General features: G+C 52.5%; 4 protein-coding genes across 4 annotated transcripts; 2 read left to right on the top strand and 2 right to left on the bottom strand.

The window, feature by feature from the left end:
- Positions 1-111: 111 nt before the first annotated feature.
- Positions 112-1,778, bottom strand: GUITHDRAFT_145784 (hypothetical protein; the record flags this gene model as incomplete). Its single annotated transcript, XM_005823343.1, has 7 exons — positions 112-178; positions 208-277; positions 323-383; positions 962-1,060; positions 1,203-1,265; positions 1,457-1,703; positions 1,756-1,778. The coding sequence occupies 7 exons, from the start codon at positions 1,776-1,778 to the stop codon at positions 112-114; spliced, it is 630 nt and encodes a 209-aa protein (XP_005823400.1).
- A 2,054-nt stretch (positions 1,779-3,832) lies between these two features.
- On the top strand, positions 3,833-4,747 carry GUITHDRAFT_89996 (hypothetical protein; the record flags this gene model as incomplete). Its single annotated transcript, XM_005823344.1, has 3 exons — positions 3,833-4,348; positions 4,401-4,562; positions 4,644-4,747. 3 exons carry the CDS (start codon positions 3,833-3,835, stop codon positions 4,692-4,694), a joined length of 729 nt encoding a protein of 242 aa, XP_005823401.1. The 3' UTR covers positions 4,695-4,747.
- GUITHDRAFT_155246 (hypothetical protein) lies at positions 4,728-5,441 on the bottom strand (the record flags this gene model as incomplete). Its single annotated transcript, XM_005823345.1, has 1 exon — positions 4,728-5,441. A coding segment is annotated over exon 1 (344 nt), but the record flags the coding sequence as incomplete, so codon positions are not given.
- Positions 5,442-11,575: 6,134 nt separating this feature from the next.
- GUITHDRAFT_145786 (hypothetical protein) lies at positions 11,576-13,485 on the top strand (the record flags this gene model as incomplete). Its single annotated transcript, XM_005823346.1, is given in 8 exon segments — positions 11,576-11,761; positions 11,813-11,999; positions 12,416-12,483; positions 12,528-12,632; positions 12,652-12,726; positions 12,903-12,956; positions 13,357-13,404; positions 13,444-13,485. 8 exon segments carry the CDS (start codon positions 11,576-11,578, stop codon positions 13,483-13,485), a joined length of 765 nt encoding a protein of 254 aa, XP_005823403.1.
- Between the last annotated feature and the right edge of the window lie 174 nt (positions 13,486-13,659).

The following is a 13,659-nucleotide window of genomic DNA, read 5'->3' on the forward strand; positions in this document are numbered from 1 at the left end:
TCCCCTCCCCTCCCCTCCCCTCACCTCCCTCCCTCCCTCCCTCCCTCCCTCCCTCCCTCCTCTCCCTCCCTCCCTTCCCTCCCTCCCTCCCTCCCTCGCATCAAACTACAATCACAGAAGCTTCTGCTCGTTGCAATCACACTGCACACGATTTTCCAGCATCAAGGCTGTTGGCTGACTAGTCGAACCTGAGAGGAAGATGTAAACCTCAACATGTCCTGCCCTGCCGCCCGGAGGCCGAGGCTGTTGATGTCAATGACAACTTGCAAGTTCTTTCCTGTTGGTGTTGTTGAGAAGTGAAGGAGATGAAAGTTAGAACGACCTTTCTTGACTTGCACGACCTCGAAGCATTCAGTCGGAACATTCGCAGAGAGTGCAAGATCCTGTGGTAAAGAGAGCAGCGTCAATCATCCTCATCATCCTCATCCTCATCCTCATCCTCATCCTCATCCTCATCAGCATCATCATCATCATCATTATCATCATCCTCATTATCATCATCATCATCCTCCTCCTTCTCATCCTCATCCTCCTCCTCCTCCTCATCATCATCATCATCATCCTCATCCTCCTCCTCCTCCTCATCATCATCATCATCATCACCACCACCACCATCATCATCATTATCATGTTCACAGTCACCTTCATCAAAGCGTTGTCGAAAGCATGTCTTCTCGTCGACTCTTCTAGATCTTCTTCCTCCAAGTTCTTCCAACCCATCGCATCAAATAAATCTTTTCCTTTTCTCCCCCTCCCCCTCCTGCTTCTGATTTCTGCTTTCTCCAGCGCTCCTGTTCCTATCCCACTGCCTCTTTCCCTGCGCCACCTCTCTGCATTCCGTTGCTCCACCCCTTCTTCTTCCTTTCTCCCCTCCCTCCTCCTGTTCCTTCCCAAGCTTCTTCCCATCCCTCCTCCTCCTTCCTCCCTGTGCTCCTCCTTCCTCCCGCTCCTCGTCACTCACCATGTTGAGAGAAAGGAGGACCGAGAATCTCTCCACGTTGAAATACTCATAAGGGACTCCCTCGCTCGCACGAGCAGGAGGCTCTTCAACTCCCTCCTCCTGCAACCCCAACTTGGGTCAGATCCTCCTCCCTCCTCCCCTCCTCTGCTTCCATCTTTCTTCTCTGCTCTCCTTCTCTCCCTCTCCCTCCACTCCCTCTACCCCTCGTCATCGTGCCCCGTTCTCCTGCTCCTGCTCTTACCCTTGGTGGGAGAGACTCGTACGACATCGGCTGCTGAAGCATCGAGCGCTTCCATGGCGCCCTCTGCAATGTGCCAGAATGAGGACAAGAGGAGAAAGAGAAAGGAAAAAACGAGGAGGAGACACACAGTTGAGAACGGAGGGGAGGAGGAGAGAACGGTAAGGCAGGAAAGGAGGAGGAGGGAGCGGAGAACGGCAAGGGAGAAGAGGAGGGAGGAGAGGAGGGAGGAGGAGAGGAGGGAGGAGAGGACTCACCTCCCTCGGCTTCGGGATGGCAGCCCCAGTGCTGTTGACAAACACCTGCTTCGAGATTCTCTTCTCGATCCCCGTCGACGTCATCACTAGCATCGCTCTGTCGTGCGACTCGTGCTCCCTCTCCGCAAAGCCCCTGGGACGGCCGTAGCCGACGGGCTGCTGGTGGGTCTCAAACTTCTCCCGCAGCTCTCGCCTGCGATCTTCGGTGTAGTTGTCGTTCAGTGTTGAGATCTTGATGTCTTTCAGCCTGCCATCCACCTTCACCGCACACACATGCAGGCGGCAATGAAGGAGCGGACCTGTTCTCCAGCTCTTCCGCCATGGTTTTATCGTTGATGCTCGCGTTTTGAATGACTGCAAGGTAGAAGAAGGGCTCAACAACAGTCCTCCCCTCCTCCCATCCATTACGTCCCTGCTTTGCTCCACTCTCCCTCTGGTCTCTCTAGTCCCTCGCCCCCTCCTGCTCTGTCTGTCTGTCTGTCTGTCTGATTCTCTCTCCCTCTCCCTCTCCCTCTCCCTCTCCCTCTCCCTCTCTCGCTCCCTCTCCCTCTCCCTCTCCCTCTCTCTCTCCCTCCCTCTTTCCCTCGCTCTCTCCCTCCCTCCCTCCCTTTCCCTCTCCTCCTCCTTACTTTCATCTTCTGCTTGGAAGTTTTCACGAAGACGTGTCGCACCTATCAGCGTTCAGACATTCAGATCATTGCGCATGGGTCGGCACCAGCACGAGGATCAGCCGGCAAGAGCCATGAGGGTCGAATGGTCTTTCCCGCCATGTCACGGCTGTAGCCTTTTTTTGCTTCTTCCACCGCGCCACCCCGTTACGTCTGCTTCCTCCTGACCAACCCAGTGGCTGGTGGAAGAGAAGGGTCAGTGATAGGACAATACAGGAAGAGCCATCCCAAGTCTTGTGTGATGCCTCCTGTTCTTCTTTGAGTTGCTATATCCAAAATCTCTCCCTCCTACCCTCAACTCCTCACTGCACTCAACCCTCTGCCCTTTCCTCTCTCCTACTGTATCCTTGATTCTTCAAGTCGCAATTTCTTCCCTCACTCCACCTTTTTCAAACCCAACATCTACCTACCTAAACTCCGGCACAGCACCCTCGTCATTGTTGACTCACTCAGAAAACAATCTCATCAGCACCATACCACCGATTCCTGTCTTCACTTCTGATACCATACTCTTCTTCATTATTCCGCATCATATATCCCCCTCTTCGTTCCTCTTCCTCCTCTCCCCCCATCCTCTCACTCTCTTCCCCTCGTCTTCCTTCCTTGTTCCTCTACCGATCTGCCGCCCTGATCGCATTTTTGTCTCCTCGCTCCGACTCTGAGGCGAACCTGAAAACTGATAGTACCAGAACTCAGTGAAGCCGTGGAACCCGGCGTTCTCGGGGCCCGGCGGGGCCGAAGCCCGACACCTTCTGTCGGGAAACTCCAGCACCCCCATGGCACATGGGTAACCCCGTACATCCTTTCTCTGACATCCATTTCAAAACTTATCTGTAATATTCATTTGTGATAGTAAATTTTGAAGGAAATTTCTCACAATAATGAAAATTGACCGTACCCCACCCCTCTGGGAGATATCAAAAGAACCCCCACCCCCTAGAGTGCCAAGGACGTGGCCTTTGGCTGGGAACAAGAGGACTTAATTTAGCAGAGATGTGTCTTAATTTAGGTCCTATGTCGCTAAAAGGATCTCAATTTCGGTAGAATATCCCTCAATTAAGCAGAAAGTGACTAAAAGGCGTCAGGATCCCGATGGTTGGGGAATGCAGACGAGTGGGGGTCCCGCATAGGGAGGGAGGGAGAGAGCGGGGGGGAGAGAGACAAGGAGGGAGAGCAGGAAAGAGAATGGATTGATGATGCTGAGAAGAGAATGTAGAGAGGAAGATAACTTGATGGTGTAGGCGAGAGAGATCAGTCCCAAGGAAATCAGGTAGGATGACTGGGGTGAGAAGAAGGAAAAGACGCAAGAGAAAGCTATGGTGTGAAGCAAAAAGCTATGGTGTGAAGCAAAATGTGAAGGGGATGCGGAGAGGATAGTTTATATAGAAAAATGATTGGGTGCATAATATGAATCGATCGAGGAGCTGGGTTAAGGAAGTAGAGCCATGTGGGCGGAGAAAGGCGCATGCAACTGGAAGCAGCTGCCGTAGATCCAAAGTGATCTGATGTTCACCCGATGACACGATGTCATGAATATCATGGATTTGTATTGATGTCTATGATGCCATGGATGTTTCATGGCAATAATGTCGTGAGCGTGTATGATGGCAATGATGCCATGGAGTTCTTTTTTGTGTTGTTAATGTTCACTGGCCAGTCACCAGAGCTCTTAAGTGAAGCTGCAGCAGGGATGTCCGTGGAGACCGTCATGAAGGCGCTAGAGCCCCTAAAGGTCCAACTCTGGAGGGGAGCCAACAGGCTCACGTCTCTGGTCCCTCCTCCGCCTTTCGGGGGGAGGCCCGGCATACAGAAGAAGGTGTTCATCGTTTGCTCCAACCCCGTTGGCTCGTCCTTCTCCAACGCCATCGCCGACTCGGCGGAGAAGGGCCTGCTAGCCAGTGGCCACCTCATCCGGCGCATCAACCTCTACTCCATGCCGAGTGAAGTTGGGGGAGGAGAGTTCCGGTCGCTGCTCTCGACAGATGAGCGGCAGAGCTACTTCCAAGAGAACAACCAGCCTCAGCTCAGGCAGGACAAGCACGTCGAGCACGTGGTGGAGAGCTTGAAGTGGTGTGACAGCCTGGTGCTGGTCTACCCGACCTGGTGGTTCAACATCCCTGCCATCCTCAAAGGATTCTTCGATAGGTGCTTCGTCCCGGGTGTGGGCTTCAAGTACGATCCTGAGCTCGGCCAGAGAACTACAGGGCTCAAGAACATCGAGCAGGTGTGCAGGTCCGTCGTTGTGCTCAGAGTAAGATGACGTGCCTTGTCTTCAGGTTGCTGTCATCACAACCTACGGATTCTCTTGGCTAGAGGTCATGAAGGCCGGAGACGCCGGAAGGCGGATGATCTCAGGTGGAATGAGGATGCTGTTTGCTCCCCTCTGTACCCTCAAATGGCTGGGGTTGTACGAAATGCAGTCAGCTCAACCTAGGGAGGTAATGATCTCAGTGCATGCCCAACAAATCCTGATTTGTAAGATTGTCTCTTCACTGATGGAATCGTGTTGTCTGGTGTAGGTGCGCACGGAGTTCTTGGAGGAGGTTGAGCAGGCCTTCAAGGAGTGGTGAAAACCTCCATTGAAAGGAAAAAAAACGTTTATTCATGGTTTAAAAAATTAAAGAAACAATATCTCTATCGTGCCGAACAAAAACCTCTATCATATTCAGCTAAACTGAGAACCTTGAATGGAGTCTTTGCAACAGAGCAAATATGATTGCATTTACATTGTCGTCCAGTACAGATTTTCTTGCTGCACTCGACCGAGATTCGCGTCATGTTTTAAGATAGATTTCTGTTGAGTGTCCCACTCGATCTCAGGCAGTTCAGCCGAGCTCTTCTCCCCCTTGACTGCAATGCGCAGCTCCACCAGCCTGATTGAATGCGCGAGAGCGCGCAAAGATGAGCGCTTTGTGGACGATAGACTCTCCCATTTGGACCTTGACAGTTTGAATGGGATCTCTTCCTCAAGAGATGAAACGGCGGGATGTGCTGTTGGCTCATCTGGACTCCAGGAGGGTTGTCTCTCGGTATCGAGGACGATTGAGCGAGAGCTTGGGATGGAAACTTTCATGGTGAGAGGAGAGCAGCAGAACCACGCAGTGGCTCTACAATGTTCTCATAAAGACAAATCTGCAAGTTGGTCTTGAAGCTCAGGGAGTTTGTCTTGTGTTCGAACTCTTGAACGGCTAGCTCCTCTTGCAGGTAATGAACGCGAAAGTCGATGTGGTACCGTTCGGAGGAAGAGAAGGGGAGATCCTTGGGCAGGAGCGGAGAGGGTTGCGGAGGCTTGAAGGGCAAAGGAGCACGAGGGCGGTACGTTTGAAGAGGGGAGGGAGTTGGTTACGGCGTCTCGGTCATCAAGAAGGGATAAACCTTCCACAAGAGGAACAAAGAGGAAACAAGGAGTCGGAAAGACTCTTGGACGATACACCGGGGCACTACTGGGAAAAAGAGGGATGGGTCATGTACCTACCCATTAAATGACCGAAAAATCAGGTGCTGATTGGGGTCGGGGTACAGAGGAATTCGACTTACCAGGGGTGGGGTACAGCACATGACACTGTCACGGCCGTCATCCATCTGACCTTGAGATGCAACGTTTCCGACTTTTTATAAGACATGCTGACATGTCAAGGGACCAAAATACTTGTATACAATATTGTATAAAATGCTACAACACAATTTTAGCTTTTCTTGGAGTTAGGGCATCATGGGGTGGGATAGTGTCGGAAATACCGGTTTATTCTCTTTTTTCGGTACTCTTCCCAGATGGGGGGTGGGGGTGAGATATTCAACAGGGAGGTGGGGTCCTCCTCAAAGTCATGAACCTGCACTCCCAATTGCAAATGGTTGCGTCGCTTCATCGACATTGCATATTTGAAATATGAAGGACAAATTTGAAAGATCTCTCCAAGTAAAACCAAGTTGAGTGACGCGGTACAGAATTGTACTCATCATCATCATCATTATTATTAGGCGCGGCTAACGCGAGAGCAAAATCCAATTTTCCTGGTACTAATTTTAGTCAACACATCTCGGGTGATTTGAAATCTTCCCTGGATTTCTGTTAAAAGTGAATTATAAACAAAATCTTTTCAGACGAAAAGCAATCTTCAGATTGCATTTCCCTTAGGCACCGATGGACATGCAGCAAGCGACATGATGCGAGGATCATGATGAATGGGAGGAGGAATGATCTGAAGACGACTACGACGACGGATGGCAGTAGGGGTTTTATGGAAGCGCTGAATTGCGTAGCGTAGGTACTAAAGTTTTACTTAAATTGGCTCTGAATTCAGACACTATTCAGGGTTTGAATAGTCTCCTATGTCACTATTCAGGGCCTGAATAGCGTTTGAATAGCTAAATCGCAACGTTTCGACATCTCGGTAAAAGCCGACGACCCGCCCCCAGACAGGGCGTTCCACACCGCGTTCACATGGCGTGAGCATGCTCGCCCGACCTCCTTGTCGTGTACCTTGGCCTCCCCATCTGACTGACAACATGACGTCAACACCCATCCTGTCAGAATAGACTCGTGCAAGTATGCAAGCATGAGCGTACCCTGACTCTTTACAATCGGTTCTCGCGCTCGTTGAACGTCACTGAAACAGCAATATTTTGATGATGACTGCTTCCCTGTTGTGTGCTCCATGAGGACAATGGCTCTGAGATTTTGAATGACATCGTTTACTTGAACACATGGCCACATACAGAACGTTTTCACAGTAACATACATAGGTTAAAGAAATAGCAGAGGTAAAGCGGAAATTGCAACGGGCAAACGTCGCTGCTTTCTGAGAATCAGTGTGTCAAGCTATGCAGATTCCAGTGAATTGCTCCTTGGAAAGCGTGCATTGGAACCGCAAATCCTAAATGGAAGACCCAGACATCGAGAACATTCGCTGGAAGTGACGAAGTTCATGCAATAAAAGACTTCATAATTTACCGTTTCATGTTGTTGATGTTCTGCATGACTGCATCAGGCATACTACATGAGAGAATCATGCAATATACGTGATGCTGGAACCTCATACAAGTGCAGCATGACCTTTGCATGCGCATCCGATCTTCATTCTGTCCTCATTGCATGTCTACCTCATGAACTTGAATGCATCGGTGGAACAAACTTCTAACAGTTCAAAAAAAGAGTGGATTGTGGTACAAATTGATAACTGGAGTCTTGAACTGGGGTCACCTATGGATTTAACCTAGATCTTAAGCCCTTTCTCCAGGTTAACTAAAGTGGGCACACTACGCTACGCTATTCAGAAGGACATCCATAAAACCCCTAGTCTTCGTGCATGTAAAAGCGTCTCAAAGGGCATGAACATTTATCAAAATGACCTATAGAATCACCCATAATGCCACTGGAAGGCGAGCTCTCTCAACATGCAGAGGAAGATTTGACAGGTATACATGGGTAAAACCTCTTTAAACTAATAAGAGGCTTTCGAATCTTTGAAACCAAACTCTTTACAATATGGATTCCTTCTCACCTTCCACCCCAGGTCGCTAGTATCCGCCCTTTTTTCCAACGATGCCACCCCTCCTTCCTTCCTTGCCTCCATCTCCTTTGCCGCAGTTCGTTTCTTGCCAGCCTGAGCATTCTTTGGTACTTTCAATAGCAAGTTTCCTAAAGAACGGGTCCACTAGCCTCCATGACAGTAGAAAGCACTCTCAGCCAACACAAAGTTGTGTTCCAGAATCTCGTTTCCTTCAGCCCCCCCCGGCTCCCTCCCTGTGTCATCGGGAGACAACCAACATGTATAATAGAGGAAAAGTTGCATATATGCGCTCGGAGCAAGAGGAACCAAACAATCAGCACACGCTGTGTCTCAACTTTCGTTCGCATCCGCCATGTGTGCGATGATGGAGATGGCTGGGAATTTGAACACAAACGATGACAAAAATAGCAATTTACACTCTAAAAACGGATTCAAACTAAATTGTTGTATTTTTCAAATAAATTTCAGGGTCTGAAATATTCCAGGATTTTGTTGCCAATCTGCTCTCGCGTTAGGCGAACCTTATTGTATCGCAGGCGGAATTTTGAAAAAAGTCCACTCGTTGACTAAAACCACCAGTACCTCGTAATGGTACCATTGTACTGGTCTTTAACTTAACTTTGAGTAAAGAGACCCTCGACGGAGATGAGCCGTGCTGTGTCAGTGCCATAACTTGAGCCCCGGCCGCGGGCCCGGTGCCGCTGTAGTGACCGGCAGACACTCAGGGCCGGCGAGACTGCTGACTTCGGAAATGGAGGGGTTTCGGTTACGACCCTTCGGACGAGTAAAACAGGATGTTAACATTATTTTAAAATTGAAAGTTGACAGGCTGACAAGAGTTTAACTCATCAAAAAACAGCTTTCGTACCGCAAAGATCACTTAATATGGATGAGTAAATCGAGGCGGTACCACTGTGACTGGGCCGCGAGCGGACGCTGCTGACGCAAACGCAATTCATCCCTTGAGTAAACCCATAGGGTGACAAGGGAGATACACGACCGACCTCTTTCAGCCTTCAAGAACTCTTCTTCCTTCCTCCCCGCTCATCGCCTTCAGCTGTGCTGACCGCCATCTTTGGCTGCTTCCCCTCCCCTCACTCCCGTCCTCTGCGGTCCTGCCGTTGGATCAGGTTGACAACTTCATCTCCTCGCGCTCGTGCCTGCATTGCGCTGAAACCCTCCATTCGCAACCTTTTCAACTTGTTCATTGCATGCTCTCTTCCATCTTCCCGCACTTCACCACAGCCAATCTAGCAATCTGTCTCAATCCTGCGTGTATCTGCACTCTCTATATCCGTTCTCCTTCTCACTTGATCTCAGCAGGAGCAGAAGGATCTTTCTACTTGCAAGAAGCGCTTTCGTGCATGCCGCACCGTAGCCTACTCTCTCCCTCTGACGTCTGAATGCTCCCTGTCGACGGCAAAGACGCGATATGGGAAATCGCCCCCGGCCCAGAAGAGAGAAACTTTCAGTCGCTGCCATCGCACAAACACCGTGCTCTGGTTGCCCTCAAGCACTCCATCTGTATGATGTTGAAGCGCATCTCAGAGAAGGACCCTGGAACCACAGCGGTCCTCCCGTCCCTTGAGATGGTGGACGAGGGAGGAGAAGCCGTGTGACCTTTCCAATTGGATCAGGGTGAAAAGAATGTGGCATTAGGGGCAAGGTGAAAGAATCTCTTGCTCGTCGTCAACAAAGTCAGGCGAAGGACTCTCAAAGGGCTGAAAGCATGTAATGGCTAGATGTGCTCTCGAGTATGACCCGTGGTGGCCGAGAGAGCCTGTCTAGTACGGGTGGTTTCCTCACTCCTGGTAAGAAGTGGAGCAGAAGCTTGTGAGAAGCGAGAGCTTGCACGGGGCGAGTGTGATCGTGCAGCAAGGAGCACTACCCCAAGTCCTTCCCTACCCCTATAAGGATCAGCCTCTTCTGTTAGAAGGGTCTGTCTTTTCTCTTGCTGCGTGTACCACGAATCGATAGCGTGTGTTCGTGTTGTCAAATAAACTCATATCTCTGCTCTTCACCTTTGTGTGTGTAGCAGCGGAGATGCCTTGAGCTTCGCTGCTGAGTCGCTGTAGACGTCTGCAACCCGTAAAGCTTCGGAGTGTGACAGAGGGCTGGACTGACGTGCAGCTTTGTTACAACTGCTGCAATGAGTTACACACTGTCCACAATGAGTAACAGCCGGCAAACGTTTCAATTTCCTATCAGCTCATCACTGTTTTGCAAAGGCGAGTTTCCCCAGGACTGAAAAATATCTCAGCCTTCCAGTCACTGAGACGAGCATGCATGGAAAGCCGCAGGAGAACGATCCCAGTGATGGCTTCTATTACTTGACAACTCAGCACTTCAATCATAGTACGTGTTTGGCAAGCTCCGAGCGGCTCCGAGTGGCCCTCCGCACACAGGCTGCGGCGGCAGCCGCGACTGCACACAGTACCGTCCGGCGCCGGTACGGTACAGAGCCGGGCTGACGGTGCAAACAATGCGGCGGCGGCGGGGGCCCGGCCCCGGGGCGTCCGACCAGCCGCGCCGGCGAGTGACTGCTGGCACGTGGCCCATGACCATGCCGCCCGCGGCAGTGCGGGGCCCATGACCGTACGTGGGGGATCCGACCGTGCCACCCGGGTGCTCGCCAAGTCGGGACCGGGGCCGCCGGGACTTTCATCCGGGACGGCCCCGGGCCCGCCCGCAGTGAGCGGCCGCCCCGGCGGTGCGCCGGGGCCCGGCCCGGCCCGGCCCCCGCCGCCGCGCGGCGCCGGGACGGCGCATTCACTGTACGGTGAATGGACTCCAGGCTGCCGGCGAGCCGATCGGAGTCAGTGACTACGGTCGTGTCGGCCCAGGCTGAGTCATCATCCCCATGATCCCGATGATCCCGAGTCCCGGTCCGGCGATCCACGGAGGCTGCCGGGCCTGGCCCGACCGTTTCAACTTCCGGGCCCGGCGCGGCCATGACCGTGAGTCCGACCGTCACCGGGTCCCGGACTCCCGGAGTCGGGGGCCGGCCCAGGCTCCGAGGCTCTGACTCCGCACTCAGTCATCACACGGATGTGGTCGTTACATACCGTTACATTTTTATGATAACCCCTTCTTTTACATGTAGAAGGAGGGGTGATTTTCGTTTCCCTGTTCCCCGACAGACATCGTATCGCCACACCTGTTCCCGCTCCACTCCCGCCAGACCTTCGTCCTCTTCTCTCTTCTCTTCTCTCCTCCTCAGATTCTCTCCTCGGCTCCCTCCCTCTTTCACTGCATTCCTTCTCTCCTCTCCTTGCTCCTCCCATCTGCTCCTCTCTCAGCCCTTCATCCTCTCATTCCTGTATCCATTCAGCTCCCTTCCTGGCTCCCCTCCTCGCTCATCTCCTTCTCCTCCCTCATATCCATTTCCCCCCATCTACTCCCTGGTCCCTTTAATTCTTCCTCTCCTCCCTCCTCTCGTTCCTGGATTGTACCTCTATCATCAACTAACGACCCCTTCGCTTTCGTGGTGGCAGGACGGGCAGCTTCCTAGGTTGCACTCGCTGCCTTCATTCCTGCTGCTTCTACCTTGGATTCTAGCTCCGCTCCTCAAGAGATGTAGCGGGAGGTGGCCGGGAAGGAAAGGACTGGTACGAGCATGTCTGTGAAGCAAGCAGCTTCATGCATGAAAGGAACATGCGCTGGTCCGAAGGAATTCAGCGACAAAGGAGGAGTCTGAGGGATAGGAATCGAGCGATGGAGACTCACAGATGAATGCTGGCTTACGGTGTCGGCTCGTGGCTCAGAGTGAAATGACATCAACGGCGTTGAGAGGATGAGGTGGAGTATTCCCTGGATCAGTTTGCTGTCATTCGTCTTGCTCCTTGCTTCGTCAGCGCAGGCATCTCGATCGCAGATGTAGAGAGGCGTGTGCGTGGTACATACTGATGCAGCGGGCAGGTGGCGGGAAGGGAGCTGGGAACATGAATACTCTCTGCTGCATGAGAAGATCCTTCAAGGTTTACCGGATGGTCGCGATAGCCAACTCAGCTGCTCGTCCAGGAGAGGTGGAGGAGCGAGACAGGAAGTTCCTGGTTTGGACATGCGGCAGGAAGTTTCGCAACGACGACTGTGTGGGGTACGCTAACAGGCTGCTGGGGCTGGCGTCGGTGAGATGGAGAGGAGGAGCTCTGAGGAGAAGGAGGCTCACTTACTAGCAGGCGTTTCTTGCATCCGTTCTCTCCTCTCGCGCCCTCATCATCCTGTGGCACGGTGAGCCAGCGGTGGGCGGGGAGGAGGAGCTGACAGGCTGTGGAGGGGAGGAGAGTTTACAGCTGCACAACTTCTTCCGGTCGAGCTTGATTGACTGGCGGTTCACCGAGGACGTCAAGAGGGTGATCGGAGACCGTGAGAACCATCACAACCTCACAGCTTGCTTGCTGCCCCTGACACCTTCCTTGTCTTGTTTCCTTGTTGTGTTGCTGTGTTGCTGTGTTGCTGTGCTGTTGTGCTGTTGTGCTGTTGTGCTGTTGTGTTGTTGTGTTGTTGTGTTGTTGTGTTGTTGTGTTGTTGTGTTGTTGTGTTGTTGTGTTTTTGCGTTCCTGCCTGCCTGCCTGTCTCTTTCTTCCTGTCTCCCTTTTGCACACTAAAACACCGTCTTGGTGTAATCTCTCAATTTTGTGGCTTCTTTCTTCAACTCCGATCTTGTCTTGTCATTCCCAAACACTTTGAGTTCTCCTTGTCTTCCTGCCTGCCTGCCTGCCTGCCTGCCTCTCGTTCCCCTTCCCTTGCTTCTTCCTCCCTGATCGCTCCCCCTCCTGCAGCACGCAGCATTCCATGGACGGAGCTTGACTTCACCACTCGACATGTGTCGGAATGGGACCATTCCTCCGTGCGCAACAGCGTCTGCCCTGCTCCCTCCTCACCTCCCTGCAGCGAGTCGTCCTGGTCACGATGGAGAAAGCCGACTTCCGGGACCTCTGGAGGTCCAACAGGGAAGAGATCCTTCAGCTGGGGATCAGTAAGACCCTGTTCGAGCTGGTTGCCTGCTGGGTGATAGGGGGTAGATGACCAGGAGGAGATCATGGGGCGGACTCTTCCGCTCCTGCTGCAGCCCACGGGGAAAATGCTAGAGGTGAGGAGGAGGAGGAGGAGGAGGAGGAGGAGGAGGAGGAGGAGGAGGAGGAGGAGGAGGAGGAGGAGCAACGAAAAGTAGACACGAGGGGGATGATAGAGAGAAAGTCATCGCAAAGCAAGGACGATGTTCGACTCTGAGCAAGGAGAGCATCAGTTGATGTCTGCCTTTTACAGCAAGTGAATCGTTTTCATCATCTGGCGGGGGGTTGCTTCGTTGTCGGCTTGCAGGTTCCGCACACTCCTCCTGCTCCTGCTCCTGCTCCTGCTCCTGCTCCTCCTCCACCATCTCTTTTGCCTCCTGCTCATCCTGCTCCTGCTCCTGCTCCTGCTCCTGCTCCTGCTCCTGCTCCTCCTCCACCATCTCTTTTTCCTCCTGCTCATCCTGCTCCTGCTCCTGCTCCTGCTCCTGCTCCACCATCACCACCCTCTCCTCCCTCCCCCCCCCTTTTTCGTATGTATAATTCGACTTTGCCAATTGCTTGTTCTTTACGCGCTCTGACGCTATCAATCTGTTCTATTTCTTCCTTCACCCTCTCTTCCTCTTCTCCGCTCCTGCCTCCATCTCCTCCCTCCTCTCCCCTTCTCCCTCTTCCTCTCCTCTTCCTCCCCTCCAGATTCGGGTTGCAAGGGAAGCTCGTCGGCTGCTACCTGCTGTCCTGAGCCCTACCATGTCTCGGTGAGCGCGTTTGGCTCTTTGAAGACTGACAGCGAGCAGGAGGGCGAGGACGTGGACGAAGAAAGTGATGCTGTCACTTGACGACCTGGATCGTTTCTATGCTGCTGCTCTTCATGCCGAGCAGGAAAGAAAGTCTTTGAAGACGGGGAGGAGGAGGAGGAGGAGGAGGAGGAGGAGGAGGAGGAGGAGGAGGAGGAGGAGGGAGGAGGGAGGGAGGGACGTAAGGTTAAAGTGGGAGGAGACGAAGAACGAGGA

This window comes from Guillardia theta, assembly GCF_000315625.1.
Source record: "Guillardia theta CCMP2712 unplaced genomic scaffold GUITHscaffold_110, whole genome shotgun sequence".
NCBI lineage: Eukaryota > Cryptophyceae > Pyrenomonadales > Geminigeraceae > Guillardia > Guillardia theta.